The sequence below is a fragment of the Tympanuchus pallidicinctus genome, unplaced genomic scaffold, assembly GCF_026119805.1.
Source record: "Tympanuchus pallidicinctus isolate F22 unplaced genomic scaffold, pur_lepc_1.0 scaffold2, whole genome shotgun sequence".
Classification (NCBI taxonomy): domain Eukaryota; kingdom Metazoa; phylum Chordata; class Aves; order Galliformes; family Phasianidae; genus Tympanuchus; species Tympanuchus pallidicinctus.
In genome coordinates this window covers 13,083,405-13,103,491 of record NW_026294721.1, presented here as the reverse complement: position 1 = coordinate 13,103,491, position 20,087 = coordinate 13,083,405, and the positions used below count along the sequence as shown (strand labels likewise).

Sequence of the window (20,087 nt, the reverse complement as noted above, 5' to 3'; positions counted from 1 at the left end):
CCTGGAGGTGTTCAAGGCCAGATTGGATGGGGCCCTGGGCAGCCTGGTTTAGTATTGAATGGGGAGGTTGGTGGCCCTGCCTGTGGCAGGGGGGTTGGAGCTTCATGATCCTTGAGGTCCCTTCCAACCCTGGCCATTCTGTGATTTTGTACTCAAATAAGCAAAATGGCTCTATTATTAAACTGCAATTGTGCAAGCAGGGTCTACTTGTGCCATCCCTTCAGATGAGAGAATTTAACATACTGTTCATGTGGAGAACAATATGCCCTGTTTTGAACCTTTTTCATGGCAGGGAATGTGCTACTTATTTGAGTTATAAAAAAAAAAAAAAAAGCCAGTGTTAATTTTCCACTTCAATTCCTCATGCATAATAGGGAAATAACAGGTTTTACAGTATATAGAGTACAGAATGAGCAGATAGCTTGTGGAAAATGTATTTCTTTTGTGAAAGCAATGATGGAGTTTCTATCTTCAGCTAAAAGGAAAAATGAGAGATTTTTAGCTGTGGTGTTATGCCTGGTCCTTATTCACAACATATTAAGCTGCTTTGAGAGTGCTTTTGTGGCATAAATCTAGGCAGGAAGTATTCTTTATGACTTGGATGGTGTGCTGCGTTTTTCCCTGTGTCTGAGATGTTGTATTTGCCAAGTATAACAAGTATTGACAAGGTTCAAAAAGAGAATGGTTGAGAAACAAAAATGCTTTCATGGCAGTGCTTTATTTCAGAGAAGGGGGCAAAATAAAGGGAAATCAGGTGAGCTCTAGTTCCAAACTTCATTCAATTATGTCTTTCATGGTAAGTCCACCATGAATGCTCTTTTTTCTGAACATATAGGGCAAGAGCACCTGTAGCAGTGTAGCATTTTGTGAAGAATTGGTAGAAACAGAGGTGGTCAACATTAAATGCTTAATTCTTCAGTGCTGAAGATGCTGCAGTCTTGACTGCTGTTGCAAGAAGTGTGCTGTGTTCACTTGCTCGTTTGCACAGAAAGGAAACGGGGACTGAAGGAATCTCAGTGGGATCTGTTGCCCTCCTCTGAAGCCATACCTGCATGAAGGAAGCTTTTCCTTTAACTAGTCAGAAGCTCTCATTCAAACTTAGAGCCATTGTTTCACATTCCTGCCATGTGCTACTATGAAGAACCTATCTATTACCTCAGTAGCCTCCTCATGGATGTGGGAAGGCTGCACAGACTTTTCTTCTTCATGCTGAACAAGTCTGGTTCCTTCAGCTTTTCATTTACAGGACAAGTGCTCCAGCCTCTGATTGTCCTGGTGGACCACTGCTGTGATATATTAATTAATGTCTTATGGGGCCTAAAACTGGATGTGATCTGAGTAATACTGGTTATGGTCTGATCTCTTGTTCGTGTGGCTATGCTCCTGTTAATGCAGCTTGGAATCCTGCTCGCCATCCTTTCTGCCAGGGATCATTGCCGACTTTGATTTGGCTTGCTGTTTACCAAGACCTGAAGGTCATTTTCAGTTCGGCTCCCCAGTCAGTTCCCAGCTTGTATTATCTGTTACTCCCCAGCTGTGGGACTTCGCTCCTTGCTGAATGTTGAAAGATTCTTGTTTGCCCATTCCTTGAACTTGCCTACATGTGGAACGCTAGCCAGGCCCTTAAGCATATCAGCTTAATCCTCCCAGTTTAAGTGTCATCTGCAAACTGTGTATGAAAGCACATAAAAAGAACTCGTTATCTTCTCTTGAAACTTTTACCCTCGTTGTCCTGCTTTTTATCCATCTATGTAAAGTTTGTTAAAGCATTCTACGTTCTTAAAAATTTTCTGATGTAAGGATTTCTAAACTTTGGGTGCTGTTAAATTTATCTTCTAGCCTACCCTTTTTTTGATGTTGTGCCCAAGCTGGATGTGGTACTTCACCTGGAATGTTTCATGCCAATATGATAATTGCTTTTGTGGCTACAAAATCAGATTCAACCACGATCTACTGTAACTCCTTGATCATTTTCTATAGAACCTGTTAGAAAGCCAGGTGTTTCCTATCCTTGTGCTGTTGATTATTGTTTCCTTTGAACTTGTCATGGTACTTATTGAACTGCATCCTATTATTTTTGGGTTGTTTCTCATCTTGTAATCTAAACTTTACTCAAATACTACTGCAGTCTTTGCTAGTTTGTTATAGTCTTTGAAATTAATGCTTGCACTGTATTTTGTCATCTTGTGTAGTACTAATGAAACAGTTAAGCAAAGCCTGAGCCCAGACAAACCTCAGGAAAGCTGTGCTTGGAAAATCTTTTCTGTTGACAGTGAGCCGTTGAACCAACTAGTTTTGTGTGGATTTTTTTTCTTTTTAAGAATATTAATGAACATTGAATGTGAGGGACAGTGTGCAGTTGCAGGGATTTTTTCCAGATGTAAACTCTACAAGCACAATAAATCCAATTCTAACATTATTCTTTATGAACAAGACACTCAACAATGCTTATTTTGAGTATTTATTACTTGCAGCCTAGTCCGCAGCCTCTGAAATACTTGAGACACTCTCCCCTTCTTGACTTTTGACTACATTTTTAGTATTTCTTTGAAAGGCAAAAAGATTGACAGTACAGCAGTTAAGGGAGGCAGCTGGCCTTTCTTCCCAAAAGAGGGCAGAGATGCAGTAAGTTGGGCAGTATGTAGGAATATGTAATTGAGCATGTTTGTTGGTTTTTTTCAAGGAGGGAAGAGTTAAGCTACAGTTAAGATTTGCAGAAATAAGTCACTGTCCAGTGTGATTTTTTTTTTACCTTGTTATATGATTCTATGATCTGTAAGAAAAACCTTTTTTTCATGATATATATGCATTTTGGCATATGGTTTAACTCATTGTGCACCTTCCTGAATTGCCATTTTATTCAGCTTTTGTAGATCAGCAAGTATCTGAATTTAGAGCATTTGTAATGCAGGAGAAATGCTGCGGTAACACGTGTTTATTATATCAGCTTGTACTGACTCTTGTTTAATTCCTTACAAGATAAAATGTGATTAATTTTCTATTTTACTATAATAATAAATTAGATTTTGGCACATTAAAATATTTTTACAACTTGTAACGTTTTAAATGTATTTTTTCTTCAGGGTATTCTTTTGGTGTATGATATTACCAACTGCCAGAGCTTTGAAAATTTAGAGGACTGGTATAATGTGGTTAAAAAAGTGACTGAAGAATCAGAAATGCAGCCACTTGTGGCCTTGGTTGGAAATAAAAGTAAGTCATTTATATTTAAATATTAATTGGAACACTCTGGATTTGCTCTCCAGTGAAGAAAAGTCACAAGGCATATGTCGTTAGTAAATTGAAACAAGTACTGGCTTGTGCAGTATTGCATACATATGACATATTTGGGTATACCTCAAGGTTCTGGGCAGTTAGGTTGAGGGACGTGTTGCAATCTCTTTGCCTGTGTTTTCTTTTCTTGGAGAGCAGCATGCAGGAGTGGAGAGATCTCTCATCCATGTTTGAATTTGATAAGGGCTTCAGAATATAATCAAGGCATACTTCTAGAATGGAGAACTGGGAAACATTCCTAGATCTGATAACAGGTATATTTCATGATTCTGTATATCAAGAAACTGGTAAATGAAGCACTGGTATCTGTTAAAGTAAGCATGCTGGGCATGATGTTTATAAGTCATTTATTAGACTTTTACATGCTATTTCTGATTTTGCACAAGGTTGCTTATTACCTTTTGTTCTTTAGGATTATTATTATTTTTAACTTTTTTTTGATCATGTAAGATATAATGCTCTTCTGCCTACCAAAGTATATGACTTTATGCAACCATCACCTACTTAATTCCCCAGTTAGATTCCAAATTCCTTAATTTCCAAGAAGAAATCTATAAACATCCTTATTGGCATGTATGAGGTATTGATTCACTCTCACTGTTGTTCTAATAAAGAAAAGAGCAACATAAAATAGTTGCAGAAACAAAGTGAAGCAGACTGGGGAAGGAGTTTTCAATTTAAGAAAACAGCTTAAGAAAACTGCTAAGGTAGCAGTGTACTTGCTACCTATTTCCCTTTCCATCAGAAGTTGTATATAAAGAAAGAAAGCAAACTGTTGCTTTCATGTGATCCTGAGGATGCTTCTTGTTGTTACATGCATTGAGCTCCTTGATGTCACTTGAAAGAAGGCATGTGGGAGATGCTTTTTGCAGAAGTCATTCCTTTGCTTTAATTTTATTTCAGTATGATAAAAAATTAAATTTTAGAAGTGCATTGCTTTTATGACACTGATAATAGGAGAAGAATGTCCAGGAAGGTTTTCACTTCAATACTTTAATTGACTGTGAGAGGTGGTTATTATCAGGCACTGGATGGGTACAGAAAGAGGATAAATATTACACAGAAGCATAATATTACAAAAGGATGAAGCTACCAGGGAAGTTTCACCAACCTCTGCCGTGAGCAGGAACACCATTTGCTAGCTCAGGTTGCCAAAAGTGAATCCAGTCTAGCTTTGAACGCTTCCAGGGATGGTATGTACAAATCTTGCCTCACCACTCTGAGTAAGGAGTTTATTCCAAATATCTAAATCCATGCTCTTTTAGATTAAAACCTTTGTCCTATCAGTATGCTCCCTGACATAGAATCCCTCTCCTGCTTTCCTATAGGCCCCTTGTAGGTACTGGAAAACCATAGTAAGGTCTCTTGGAGTCTTCTCATCTCCAGGCTAAATAACTGCAGCACTTTCAGCTTGATGGGAGAGGTGCCCCAGCCTTCTGATTATCTTTACAGCTTTCCTCTGGACTTGTTCTGTCAGGTCCATGCCCTTCTTATGTTACGGATTACAGACTTAGATGCAATCCAGGATATAGTTGGCCTTCTGGGATGCAAGATCTCACTGCTGACTCATGTTGAACTTGTCATCCACCACCACTTTCAGTCCATTCTCTGTCTAACCTGTGTTTGTGCTTGGAAGTGCCTTGATCTGGATGCAGAATCAGGCACTTGGCCTTGTTGAAATTCATGAGGTTCACCAAGGCCCACCTCTTGAGACATTAATGTCCCTATGGATGGCATCCCATCCCTCCAGTGTATTGAGCACACCACACGACTTCATGTCATCTGCACACCTGCTGAGAGTAAGCTCAATCCCACAATCCATTTTGCCAACAGAGATGCTAAACAGTGCCCCGAAGAAGCACTACTTATCACCAGTCTCCATCTGGATATCAAACTGTTGACTGCAACTCTTTGAGTGTGCCCATCTACCCAATTTCGTATCTGCTGAATGGTCCATTCCTCAAATGCATTTACCTCTAATTTCAGGACTCAGGTGTCCTGCAGAATGTGTCAAATGCTTTGAACAAGTCCAGAAAGCTGATGTCAGTTACTCTTCTGTTATCTGTCCCGTTGTAACCCAATTGTAGAAGGCCACCAAATTTGTCAGACGTTATTTGACCTTTTATTAGTTTCAGCTGGGTCAGAATTGTTTTCTTTAGAATGGTATGATGCTATGTTTTGGTTCTAGGAGAACAACAGTGTTGGTAACAAATTGATGTTTATAGTAGCTGCCATGAGCAGTGTTGTACAGAGCCAAGGCCATTGTCAGTAAAGTGCCCAAGGAGCAGACACCAGTCACATCCTTGTTTTCCACGTGCCTTAGCACAGTTTCCAGGAGGATCTGCTCTGTGACCTTCCTGGGCATGGAGTTAATCTGTCTTGCTTGCAGTTCCCTGGGTCTTCCTTTTTTTCTTTTTTTCCCCCTCTTTTTATGAATGGGGGTTATTACTGACACTTAAGTTTCTTTCTGATAAAAGGCTTTACTAAATTGAATGATTGAAAATAACTGCATGGTATTTGAAAGGTTGGGCCAGCATTTAGATACCTAGATAAAAAATCTGGAAGCCTGATTGAAACCATCCTTTTTGAAAGTGACCTAAATTAGTACTGCTCTTCTGAGCATATGTAGCTTGGGCTTAAGCTCTCATTTGCAACTTACCTATTTATCTCAGACAGTGTTTTTCCATTTTGAGGTGAACACACCTGGGATTTCTGGTGCAGTGCTTCAAGGGGAAAAAAAGAAAAAGAAATATAATTAGAGTTAAAAACAAACAAACAAAAACAGCTTGGAGAAAAAAAAAAAGAATTTTTTTTCCTTCATAGCGATGTACAGAAAATTGTTCACTAATTCTATCAGATGAAATAGTTTCCTTGGATAATCTTGTTACTGAAAGGAGGTTACTGAAGTATGGCAGTATATGCTGTATAATTGTGTACTAGCTATTAAACTGGCTATAAACCTTAATGATTTGTTTATTTTGTTACAGTAATTTGTAGTCGCTCTGTTAAGTTTGCTTGGAATTTCTTCAGTATTATGCCACAGAAAATGTTCAATTGTGATTTAAATGAATCAGTGCTAGATTTGACTTTTCCATTTTTATTATCCACTGCATTAGATTAAAAGAATGAGTACATTAAGCTGCTGTATGTCCATTGGAAGCATGATAATTAACCTCACTGACTGGAAAATCCTGCTGTGAGAGTAAGCAATTAAGATTTACTTATGGAACACCAGGAAGATAATTTCTACATGCAAAGCTCTATTTGGTCTTCAGTCTCTCATCCATCAGAACCTGATTTGAAAATCATAGAATAATGTGAATTGAGATCTGAATTCCAGATCTCCAAACCTCCTTATCTAGCCCTTGGTTTTGTTTTGTTTTTTTTTTTTTTCTTCCATGCTAGCTAAAATGAAGGACTGTCATTGCCCAATTCTGAAAATGAGCTTCAGAGATACAGTGAAAGCAGTTCTTTATTAAGGTGACTATCTTCCTCCTGGGTGCTTTTTTTGAATATGTATTTCACTTCTTCCCATTTTTTACATCAACAGTTTCTATCAGAGGGAGTAGAAAGCTAATTTCAGTCAGATCTTAGGAAAATTAAATCTTGCCAGTTCTGCTTCATGCAGCTGTGTCTGGTTGGCAGTTAATCCTCTGTCCTCTACTCCTCTATTTTGTGTATTTGGTAAATGACAAATAGATTTATAAAATTTAATGTCAAATTTCTTTTTTGTATTAATCGTAAATCATGAGATCATAATCCTGAAATTTACAATTGCTGTAGAATCTTAAATGTTACTTTCTTTGTAACTTTACTGTATTTTATTTTTATTTGATATAAAGTATATTAATCTGTTCGTATTTCTGTGTTGCTCTATTCCATTTAATTTGCACCAGAAATGAATGTCTGAGCCTCACTGTAAAGATTAATGAATGCTTTTGAGCTTCAATGCAGTAACTTTTAAGATATGCTTCTGTAAAATACTTTGATTTTATATTGTTTACTACATACTAATCTATGGTTATTAAGTGAATAAAGTGTATTTTTTGCACTCAAAAACTTTGTTTACAATTAGTATTAATTTGAAGTTCAGTAATTCACAATGGATCTTCTGATCATTAGTGTGAAGTAGAGAGGTTTCATGGTGTTATGTATGACTGATGCGTTTTTTTCCTGTCTACCTTGACTACTACTTTATGTATTTTCCTTTGCACTAATCTGTAAGCAGACTCCTCAAGTGTCCTACCAACGTTTTCAGTGGATATATTGTAAACAGAAATTAACCCAGGTTGCATGGGAGCTACACTCACTTTGATTTATAGTTACCTAGATGGTCTTAGGTTATCTGTAGCTTATGTAGGGGCTAGGAATTATCAGGTACCAGTGTATAGTGGATGGATGAATGATTTCTATCCCTAGAGATATTAACCAGATCCACTCCTCAATAAAGACTAATAACTCAGATTTTTAAACAGTCTTCATGACAGATGAGGGCACAGAGGAGAATGCATCAACACTAATTAAGAATGTTGTCCGTTTGTTCGTCTTAGCCATGATTAATTGATCTTGGAGTGATATCTCTGAACAGGAAGTGATATGTTATTACATTGTGAAGTTTAAAGGTTATGTTTTAGTGTACTCTTGAACTTGCATTTACATACAATGTAAAATCTTTTTACCTATCTTATCTGAATTCAGAAAGAAACACTCTTCAGCCCTGATACCTCTGAGTGTGTAGTACTCTGTGCTAATGAGAATGTGACTTGTAACAGGACATACCCAGTCTGGGTTTGGACTTGCTTACTGCCTCAGCCACTTGGTCTCCCCGTTTGTACTCAGGACACTTCTTCATTAATATTCTTTATGAAACTCTGGCATATTAAAGTTTAGAATTACACACTCACTCTTGTTCCTCCCAAGCTCCCTCAGCTGTTTTCTGTTCTTGTTTCCTGTGGGCTTGCACTTGTTAGGTTCTTCACCTTTAATTAAGACAAGTGTTGAACAGCAAATGCAGAGACCCCTGTTCTTCAGAGTCTTGTACCTGATTAAACTGAAGTTCCTCTATGCCTGACAGCAGGTCCCTCACATACTTATGGGATTGGAAGGTAAACTACTTACATGTAGAAACTCCCTTAAAATGAAAACCTTGTCCTGTGCTACGGTCAATTTACCAACTCATTTGAATAAATGTAGAATGCTACCCTGTTTAAAAATATGTATAGAATGTTTGTCTTGACAAACTTGTAAGACTAATAGAAAATTACAGTCATATATTTGGCTTTTTTTCAGTGGTCAGTTAATTTTTATGAAGTTGTCAGTTAACGTTTATAAAATTATTTTTATCTAGAAACTTTAATGAATGAAGAAATTACAGATGAGAATGATCTTTTTTTTCACCATAATAATATATTTCCAACCTAGTGTCTGAATGTGTTAGATATTACTTTAAGAATGGGAGCAATCCAGAAGCATATAAGATTCAGAGCGATAAAATTCTGTCGCTGAGGAAGAATCTATCTTGGGAGATTATAATCATAAACATGCTTGACATAATAGTAGTGGAGCTGGCTACCATCAGTCTATTGCTGTTCTACTACCATGTGGACAAGTATAGTATATTATGATACATGTGCCATAGGTTTTGGTTCTGTTACCAAGCTCACAGAAAATCATAGTAAAAAAAAAAAAAGGAAAAGGAGTGTGGGTGTGGAAGGTTTATTGCTGTTCCATAGTACTTAAATGTATTCCATTGCCTGAGAAGGGAAAGCAGCTGATGGGATATGTCTCAAGAAACTGGATGTATGTACTGCATTCTGGCTTAGATTTGTTGTGATAAGTATGTCTGTTGCATCTGGTCACAAATCAGCCCATCTTTAAATTGTACCCTTCTTTCAGAATCCTTCACAAAGTCAGCACTTAAGTGGGAAGTCACAGTGAACACAGCAGCTGCTAACCCAACTGTTGAAAACAAAAGACTTGCAGCTGGCGCATCTGTACATGATTTTGGTGGTGGCTCTTTAGGGATGGAGGCACATAGACAAAAAAAGGAGAATAAAAAGGAGAAATCTGTTCTGTTGTGCTGCTCAAAAGGTAGTTGATGATCATGGTCATCATCTTCATCTCTGCTTGTCTTGAGATGACTTTCAGACATTCAGCAGATAGGGTTGGCCAATAGGGAACTTGCTCAGTTTTCTGCTACAGTGTGTGACGAGGCTAAATAACATGTATTTGTTTTACTCATAAAGATATTCTGCAGTTACACCAGTTGTCCAAATCTGAGATTTGTATGGTTAGACGGAGTCCTGGTGGAAACAGGTGTACAAAGCTCAGCAAATTCGTACTCACGTAAACCAGGGCAGATTAGATACTGTGTAAACTGCTTGCTGGAAATAACAATTTTAACATTCTAATTGTGTGGTATCATAACAAGAAAGTGGGAGTAGTTATGAACTAGTCCAGTTAGTACACTATTCTTATGCTATGCTTTCTTACTTCAGTGAGTGTGGATGACTTGGTTTCCTCTCTGTCCCATACTTAATCTTGAATCTGCTCTTCCCTTTTTTTTTTTTTTTTTTAAAATATATATAAACATACATATATATTTGCTCACATGATTTTTGTGTGCTAAGACCTATGAAGAACTGAGACCAGTTTCAAAGACCTGGTAGATTGTTCTTAGTGTGGTTGGAGCTCAAATACTGGTGTGATAGAAGTACCAGTAAATAGTATGTTCTCATTTGCTAACAGTTATGTTTAAATTCAGAAAAATCTTTAAAGATGTCATTGAAAATGGAAATAGAAATAAACTGTTTAAATACAGAGGTTAGAACAGTATATGTATCCTATTTTTATAATAATACACAAACGAAATGCTGAGAGATCTCTTGCTGTTTCCATGGATCTTGTCTACAGTTTATTTAGTGATGTAGACACACATCTAATAAAAAAGATGCTGCATAAACCATAGTCCAGGCTGAATGTGCTTCTGTTTTTGGTTTAGGTAGAAATGTTTTTTCTGGCTGCGTCCTTCATACTTAGGTCTTCTTACAACAAATGGAAAGCCCTTAATTGTACCTAGGGGGATAGTTAATCTACAGTGGACATATGGTGGACAAAAGCTGAGTCTAGTAAATGAAAAAAGTTATAAACAGAAAATGTGTGAATGTCCGCACAGTCTGAGAGTCATGGGAGATATTGTGCTGTTAGATTATAGCTTATTTTAAGTTAATTTGCCATTCTTTTTTATTATTATGTAAATGGAAATCAGTGCAGCATAAAATACATGGTTTTGAACAATTCAATATCTGTTTTACTGAATTGAAAAAAAAAAAACAAAAAAACAAAAAAACAAAAAACCAACGCAAAAACCATACAAAACCCCCCAACAAACCTGTTTTTAAGCCAAAGCAGAATTTCTTTTCTTTGCAAGTGTTCTGTCTCTACCTTTGCCATATAATATAAATGCAATTTGATTTCATTTACAGAGTGAAGTTCTCTGAGATTTTTAAAAGTTATAACTTCTGATTGGGGGCAGTTAATCAGTGTTAACCCTGAACAGCTCTTGGGCTTTATGGATTCCAGCATTATATGTGGTTGCACTGCTCCAGCAAAAGGTTAAGTATTAATGGAAAATGTTCACAGCTCTTTTACTCAAAGAAAACATGTTACTTGTAAGTTTTCTTTTGATTTTACTTTTACAGTTACATTGAATGTCTTCATTCATTTAGCCATCCATAAAGCAAATATTGTTGCACATGCAGTGGATAATAAGTCTTTTTAGGACTACTTGTGTGGTATGTCACAGATCATTAACTGCAAGTAACCACCTGACTTAAGGGAAGTCTGGAAGCATCATTACAGTGAAATAAGCTTTTATTTCTGTATCACTGCAGCACATTGATTTGTAGGAATGTCTCCATTAGCTACCGTGGAAACATATTCTCATATATTATTATTAAAGGAAGTTGATGATAGAAGATAACCAATGTTCAAGTCTAAATAGGGCATTAGTGCTAGGATTTTGGACAAAGCAGAGGAAAGAGACAAGTGCTATCGTGGCATTATTTTCTGTTTAAAACAGATAAAACTTACCTTTTTTCAACTGCTTCACAGTTTTAGAGTCAAATGTAGTAACAGTTGTACTGTGTTTATGTGTGTGCTGCAGCTTGAACTGAAATGTATGCAGTAACTGAATATGTTTACTACTCTGTAAAGCAGAAAATGTGGAAGAGAAGTTTCTTCCAAACCAGCAGGGAAAACATATGCTTTTTCTGTTTGGTCCAGTGAATTATAATAAATAATAATTAAAAAAAAAATAATCATTGGAAATAACCAATGATTGATTCAGATCAGATCAGAGGATGAAGGATAGGCTATGCTAATATGGAAGATGCTAATAACAGATATTAATAAGATTAATACCAGTTTGTCATATGAAAAAATGCAGTTCTGAACCAATGTCCTGAAAATATTTTAGGTATTGATGTTCTCGCAGACGTTGAAGTTAAGATAATAGCGCAGGAGCTTCTTGCTATGTTGCTCTTTTGTAAATTAATTTGCTGTCAGATCCCATCTTATTCATATTAGTGTTTCTAATGCTTAAGTTTTTAACTGTGTAAAATGAGCCACATTCCATTTTCTGCCTCCTCCTGCACTTCTCAGTGTAGGGAATCTCAAATCCGAAGGTAAAAAATTGCGGTTGGTTATACAGATGTAAACTTTAGAGCAGTTCTAGTGACTTCCTGTAAGCTGCTCCAAGTTTACTCTGATGTTTTTATGAGTAGCCCATAGACAGTTACACTGGTTTGGATTACTCTTCCTTTTTTTTTTTTTTTCTTTATTTTTCTTATAGATACCATGTGGCCTCTCTTTTGCATTAGATATTGTCCAATAGGTTTACTTATGCAATATTACTGTACTAGAAAAAAATGTGCTTATAGAATTCATATTTTGAAATACATTTTTCACACATATATATGTAGGTTGCTCTGAAAGTAACACCTCTTATTTATTTCCATGGAAACTACAGCAGATACAAAGAGCACTGCACCACTATTTGGTAGAGCAAATTCTCAGCTAAAAAACACTCAACATGGTTACCACCATTAGCTCTGCATTTTGTTCAGTGATGAACAGGAGCCTGCATGCTACCCTGGTAATGATCTGTACCAGCAGAAGTGACCACTGTTGGCCAGTGCTGAAAAGCACCACCCACCACCTCGCTGTGCTCACATCCACTGCTTGGTGTCCATAAGCATTCAGCAAGTGTTGATGAATGTCGATGGGTGCCATTTTATTACAAATGAAGGAATTCTGTTCTACCATTTGCTTCATCCACACTTCCATGTCAGATGCCATTTTGTCAGACTGCCCTTCTGCTGCCTTCCGTCACACAGCAACAACATGCAATGGAATATTGTTGAGAGGTTCAGCCTCTACTGCCATACTACCACCACCATCCAAAGAGAGCAGGGCACAGGAGTTGCTGGTCAGACTGCTAAGTAGATCATTTCTAAAATTTTATGTTCTACTGTCCACATAGAAAATTAACAATATAAAGGCTGGTTTTGTTTTCTGTTGGTTTGGTTTTCTTTTTCCTTTTATATCTTCTATGAATGATGTATCACCAAAAAAAAAAAAAAAAAAAAATCTAGTGGGTCTGTCTGATTCTGCATTTGTCCAATTACAGAGTGTTGCAGAAGTTTTCACTTTTGATCTGTCAGTCAATTCTAAGAATGCTGTTGTGGTACTTTACTTTAATAAGGCTACTCTGGTGTTTGCAGGTAATGGAAGGGAAAAAAAAAAAAAAGCCTAGTCTGGTTATATTGCAAGTCTGTGAGTTTAAAAATGATTCTCAGTATTGACAGTTCTTTAGGAGCAGTATTCAATGCTGAAGATATAGATGTTTTCTAGAAAACACTGGAGTGTTTTATCAGGAGTTATAAAGAATGCAGTGGGATTTCAGGATGTAGGAAAGTTCTCTGTTTTCCTAGAACTTATTTATTGAGTTCTTCACTCTCTTCTTTTTGTGCTATAGTAACTATAGCACTACTGATACCTAGCGGGAGCCATTACTGACAATGTCTGGATTTTGTGATGTTTGAACTTAAGGGTTTTTTTGTTTGTTTGTTTACATGAAAGCATTTAAGAAGTCGTCTTAAGCTACACAGAACAATTAAACAATGTAATGAAATAATAAAGAGTGATCATTGTAGAAATCTTTGCATTGCCAGCTAATATGCTGCCAAATTGCTTATTATTAATTTTCTTGGGCTGGCTTTATAAGGAATATATATCAAGAGGTCTTCAGCTTTCACAATAACTTCTGCAGTTTTATTTTGGGAATGGTGTATCAAAAAGGTTTTTAGAGCATAGTTACTGGTGTTGTTGCATCTTTAAGTGGCTGATCACTATAGCAATAATGCTGGTTTCTGAGCACAGCCAGTACTTTTTCCAGCTGCTTTATAGTGATATCTTGAAGCTTAAAATGTAATCTATATGGGTAAGCCACAAAAGCCACTATATATTAAAGCAGACTCTGACAGTAAATCAAAATTGAACAGCTGGCAACACTACTAAAGTCATAAACTTATTTATTAAAAAAACTAAACAGAAGAATTATATTAAAAAGAGAGGAATATGTTCTACAGACCAGTGGATATAGCTTAAAACCTGGAAAGTGCTGTAGATTAAGGGCCCAATTTATGAACATCTGTTCTGGCAGTTTCTGTGAGATTCTAATGTTCTTTACAATAAAAGTGTGAAACATGTTTCCCCCCCATACTAATCACGCTTTTCTGCAGTTCATAAAACTTGCATTGGGCCTTATGTAACTGGGTCTGTCTGCTTTACACACTTGCTAGAATAATTACTATGCATGAAAGAGTAAGTACTATACCGATGTCACAGTGCCATGGTACACAGTTCTCCTGGCTTGTTCCAACCAGTCTTATTGGCTTCAGAAGCAAGGAATGAACACCGAAGTTTCCTTCATGTATTTAGACTTAAAGCATGGCAGTGAATAATGGAAGCGAGTCACTAGAGAGTAAGATGGACAGCAAAACACCTTTTATGTGGTCACAAAGTTCTCTATAATGGAAATGTACTTAGAAATTGGTTGTTTTACTGTAATATATTTCATATCTTTGCACACGAGCAGTCACCAGAAATAACTTTAATGTTCATTATCTCTTAATTTTGAAACAACTGATAATATAAGAATATTTTAATAATATTTTGATTGTGATATTTCCATGGAATACATTTTTGTCCTACTACTCAGCTGTCTGGCAACAAGCTTTAAGATATTTCGGATTCTATTTTGAGCAGGAAATACAAAACAGTACATCCAAAACTGACTGCCTGGTTCCACTGTCAGTTGTGCTCTTTTGCCTCTGATATGAGTGTGACTAAGATTAATTTTAGAGATTTTAGCTATAAGCCCTTTTGTATATTCAGGTTTGACCTATGCAGCACAGGTGATGATAATATTTTGCTCTCTCATTCTTGCTTCATGTCTGGTAGTTAGACTGAACTCAAAAAGATCATCGTGAAATGCTGACAGTTTTATTCTCACCCGGTGCATAATCTGCTAGCATGCCAAGCACTGCTGCCATCAGCAGAGGCAGAGAGGTTGCATATATGCTATTACAGTTGTTTAATCTGAGGAGAGCACTTCCTGTTTACAGAAGGAAAAAGAGTAGTTCTGTTATTCTTTGGACGAAGAAATACCGTATGGGAATGAGGCATTTTCTGTTTGTGCCATCTGCTTTTGAACACTTACAGAGTAGGTACATCTTGTGATCCTGAGTGTTGGGCATATCCATTTCTCAGAAATTTTGGCCAAATTGTTTTAATGTATTAAGGAGCAGTATTTCTGCCAGATCTTTATTGGTCATTGATAGTTCCTTTTGCCTCTTTATTTAAGTGATAGTTTAATACGTGATTTATGAATATTTGTAGGGCTGAGGGCAGCACTACTAGTCAAGTAAACAAAAAGTTGCTTATGTAACCACTCCATACTTACAGAACTTGAGTTTTCTTTTTGCTCTGTCTAATATGAAACATGTTTTGTTAATTGGTTCACTATGAATCATTTTATCTGTCATAGTGTACAGTATATTAATCACCGTTCTTGGAGCATAGCTTCATTCACAGAAGGTTCAGCAACATAAATGATCTATTTGCTTTATATTTATGTTTCCCTGCGGTGAACTTTTGTTTGTGAGGTTTGCTATGTTTAAGTGCACAAATGTAATTTATATGCACCTGCATAAAATATTTCACAAGTGACCTGGGTTTCATTTTCAAATTGTCTTGGTTTCTGCGAGGAACTAACCCAATAGAAATTAGGGATTTGCATCATCAAAGACAGTGTCAAGTTATGTCCCAGGGGAACATTAAGAAGGGATCCAATGTGTGGTTTCTTGTGACCTGATTAGAACCTTCTAGATTCCTGGTTCGGATTAGCTCAGATTTTCATATTTGTTGTAAATTTGTTTTATTTCTTGTCCTTGAGTTTCTTGTATGTGGGTGGACAAGGGAGGGGAAAAGACATCACTGCATCACTAACGTTTTCTGCTTGCCTCTCTCTACTTGCTGCTGCTGTCCCGCCTGGATTATATCTCACTCTTCTGCACTTCTTCATTCTCTCCATTCTCTCTACACCTTGTGTAAGGGTGCAAGGGAATGCTCTTCAGTGTTGGTTTTTCATTCACAGATCATCTGCACATGCTTCTTGCACAGCCAGATGTGGACACTAGGTTTTTGTTCTTTGTGATGATATCCCAGTTTTGAGGATATGGGTTACAACGCATACTTTAGTATAGTAGACATCTTATAAAAATTCTAGCAGCTTCTCTGGCTGAGTAAACTTGATGGATGAACTATTAAGGTCTTCTGGTTTATACAGTATATGTACTACTGCACTGGAAAAGATTTCATCTGGAGTTGCTACAGTCAGGAGGGTATATAAATCCATGAGAATTAATGTGGCATTTCCTTCATAATCCTATGAATTTTCTGCCTTAAACTTGTGTTTATACTTTTCATAAGTGTTTGAGTAGGAAAGACCCTTTAAATACTGTGATGATATCTAGAATTATTATATTGTCATTGTGTGCTTTTTTATTTAACATGGACATGTAAAATAAAACTTGACATTTTTATTCTCCTTTAAAAATGTATGTGGTGCCATTTATTAAGTAATTAGGCTATAGGGGCAGAATTTTCATGACTGTGCCAATGCTCAAAAATGTAGATAGCTGTCTGATGGGATTTTCAAATGTGGTTTAGCCATTGCCTAGTTGTCCAGTGCTTAAAATTGTACCCTTAGGCATGCTTGCATCTTTCCGTATGAGTACATTTGCAAATCTGATTTAAAGAGTTTAATTATTCTATGAAGGGACCTAAATGCAGGGGAAGGCAAAATCACTGGCAAACCAACCCAGAAAATGTATGGCAATGCTAGTGAGCTTAGTTCTGCTAGTGTGTTACATAAGATGAATTTGGGAATAAAATTGCAAGCTGTGAACTCGCTCATTCTGGAATTAATTTCAGAATTGTTCCGAGGCAAGAACAGAGCAGGTGGCCAAATTCTATTATATTTGAGAAATGTAACTTAATTTTTGACAACGTTTCTGAAGAAACATAGGGTTAACTTGCCATTAGCTAATAAAATCTCTTAAGTGCAGCGTGCACTTAGTTTTGTGAAAGTTGCTTTGTATGTTTACTCTACCTCACTTCTTGTTCTGGAATTCTTTTCCCTAGCATCAAGCACAGCTGCATCATCCATTTCATGGTCCTTTTAACCTCCGCTTTAATTAAAAAAAAATTAAATCAGATGCTGTTTAAAGCTTCCCGTTTAGTTTTGTGAAAATAAAAGTTCACATCTAGCTTAGGAGTGTGTGAACAGCTGTTAAAAGCCACAAGCAAAACGATACTTATAAAAGTGGTGGGGGGAATTTTAAGAGCAAGCTGCCAGTCTGACTGTAGCTTTCAATAGTTCTTCACTTTCGGCCAAATGGTTTTAACAATAATTTTCTTTGGGGAAAAAAAAAAAAAAACCTGAAAAGCAGCAGCCCAAGCAGTTGGGTTGGTGGTAATAGGAGGCAACTTGCCATTTCTCTTTAACTTTTTATGAAACTTTTCTTTGAATCTGGGGAAATTGCTCATTAGAGAGATTGGAAGGCCTGATGTCCACCAGTGCCCACCCACCATGCAGGTACATCTGTCTCCATCTGATTCTAATGAGGAATCTTGCTCACTGAAATTCACAGAGTTCCAAGTCTAAGCATAGGAGGATAGTCGTTCACTGGTGCTATGTTTCACAGGTATTAGAGTCCTGTGCATGACCGCAGCATTCTAAAGTAATAGAATTTCTTCTATAGAGTTATCAAATTTGATTCTCCTGTTGGACATAAATGTGCAGGGAACTTATCAGATGTTGAATATTTGAAAGAAAGAGAGAAGGCTTAGAATGCTCCTTGCTCAGTCCTTATAGTGTACTGCAAATAGCTTTTGGAGGGGAAAAGAGAGTTTCTTCAGAAACATTTTGTCTTCACTGTTGGTGAGAGGCTATAGAGTAAAATGCTCTGTGGCCTGATAGTGGTGTATGTGTATTTCTGGAACTAGATTGGGCAGTTTTCTTAGGGCCTGTTTGGGCTTTAGTTGGTATGCTTCTGAGTGAGGTCATAGGATCACCAAGGTTGGAAAAGACCTCCAAGATCATTCAGTCCAACCATCAGGGCCATCAATACAGCATCTTCCAAGACTTAGGACAGCAGTCTGTCTGAGCAGGCATGCCCAGTGCTGACAGAATACAGTGCAGGGAGAAAATAAGTTCCTGTAGCTCAAGCTTCTTGTGTCCTTGTGTACTTTGTATTCATACAGAGCATGTGCCTGGGTGTGAGAGTGTTTTCATCCAAATTGGAAAAATCCAACAGATTTTTTGACTGTTAAACTGGCCTAGACTGTGCGTGTAGAAACTGAGAGTCCAACAGAGCAGACTTTGTGCTGAGCCACTGAGGTGAGAGGTCTGAACCAGTTTCTAATCAAATCTCTTGACTTTTACTTGGGGCAGCATTAGTCTCTGCAAAGCTATGAGTTTTTTTGTCTTTTTTTTGTGTGTCTGTGTTTTTGGTTTTTTTTTAATCAAGGTGTCTGTTTTCTTTTGACCTCAGCAGATTGTAACCTGTGCTAAGCGGTGCTGTCACTATACTGGCTAGGTATGTTGCTTTGTTATGTTGTTAACTCTTACATTGGGATTTCCAGACTTATATTGTGCCTTCAGTATTCAGGTTGAAAGTTCAGTGTGGCTGTGACTTGACATGGCTGCTTAACCACTAGCTAAAGCCAAAGCTGCAGGAATTGTGTGTGCCAAACCCCCATGCTCTCTTAACATACTTTTAAAAGTGAAGAAGTGTGTTAAGTCACAAAGAAACTAAGAAATCATCGGGGCTATGCTAAAATTTTAATAGATAATATCTTGGGATTACCTAACTCCAAGATGTTAACTTCTTGACTCATATTCTCCTCTTCCTTTTCACACCTAGCAAGGGAAGTAGTTTGTCCTTGAGAGCTCCTAAGTACAATAAGTAGATTGGGTGTAAGCAAAGAATGATTTGATGTTGTGATTAACCAAATAATACGGAAAAACACTTTCCACATCTAAATTCCACTGTAAGTCAGATGTAGCTGATCGCTTTTTCCTAACTTCAGTAAAAATTGAATGAAGTAGAAACTCTTAAAATCCTCTTTGGCTTTAGGAGGAAAAAAAACAAAACAAAACAAACTTGCAAAAGAAGTCTCAGTTGAACCTTAACTTGCTTGCTTAATATTTTTAAATTCAAGTAATTATTGGTTTAAAAAAAAAAAAAAAAAAAAAAAAAGTTGAGTGTATACATGTGTCCAAATCCAAGCGCTCTCAGTGTCTCCCTGCACTCGCACTCTGAGAAGGTGGTTTCACAATTGATCTAACCCAGTTTTGCTTTTGCCAAAAGTAGTACTTCACCGAGGGTTCAGTTCATTGATCCAGCCTCAACTGAATGAAGCAAAGGGAACAATCCTTATTTGACAAACTCATGGATTTATTTTATACTGTGGTGGTGCTGTCACAAGAAAAGGTTTGCATGTGCTCAGCCAGCAGCTGAGAGAAAACCAGGACCATCCATTTTAACTTGCAATTAAAGTGCTGAAGAAATGATTACTTCTTCTGATCCTAATTTCAGGCCATCCTCTTCCACTGAACATTTCTTTAAGTGAGTTTTTTGCCGAGGAGTAGAAGAGTCTGAAGGAATTGGATTGCTTTGTACAGCCAAGTGGCCAGAGCAGCTCTAAGGGTGTAGACACTAATTTGTTAGATCTTTAACAATAGGAGTATTCTTCTTATATCTTTGAATTGTTCATGTATCACATAGGTTTGTTTTTTTTTTTTAAGAGTTGAACAGTTTCCTTCAGTCATTTGGAGATACCTTTATGAGCTGTTTCCACTTGCTCAGCTGAAACTGGTTAATACTGTGGAATGACAATATTAGCGTATTCTGTTTCAATCTATCAACTAATTGATATCTTTAATTTTATGGAGAAAAAGCAGATACAAATATAGAACAGCTTTAATATCTTTCGTTAATATCTCAGTCAGTTCTAGTTTTTGGTTATGTTAATGAACTTTTGGACCAAAGAGTTCACGCCATGACGTTTCTTTTTGACAAAGTTATGTGCTTGTTCCACTTGAGATGAGAACAGATTTCATGTACCCTCATTAATCTCTTATTGAGAGATATATTGAAAGAAAT

The 20,087-nt window shown here is 36.9% G+C and overlaps 2 protein-coding genes across 8 annotated transcripts in view; both read left to right on the top strand.

The window, feature by feature from the left end:
* BOD1L1 (biorientation of chromosomes in cell division 1 like 1) overlaps nt 1–20,087 on the top strand; it is an 823,932-nt gene that overhangs the window by 85,552 nt on the left and 718,293 nt on the right. The window lies entirely within an intron of this gene.
* RAB28 (RAB28, member RAS oncogene family) overlaps nt 1–20,087 on the top strand; it is a 61,062-nt gene that overhangs the window by 17,080 nt on the left and 23,895 nt on the right. For all 4 annotated transcript variants that reach the window (XR_008206389.1, XM_052681679.1, XM_052681680.1 and 1 more), the window contains exon 4: nt 3,084–3,213. Coding sequence is in view for 3 of the 4 variants with exons in the window: in XM_052681679.1 (XP_052537639.1) it covers nt 3,084–3,213 (130 nt within the window). In the remaining variant the exon portion in view is untranslated. The remainder of the gene's footprint in view (nt 1–3,083; nt 3,214–20,087) is intronic.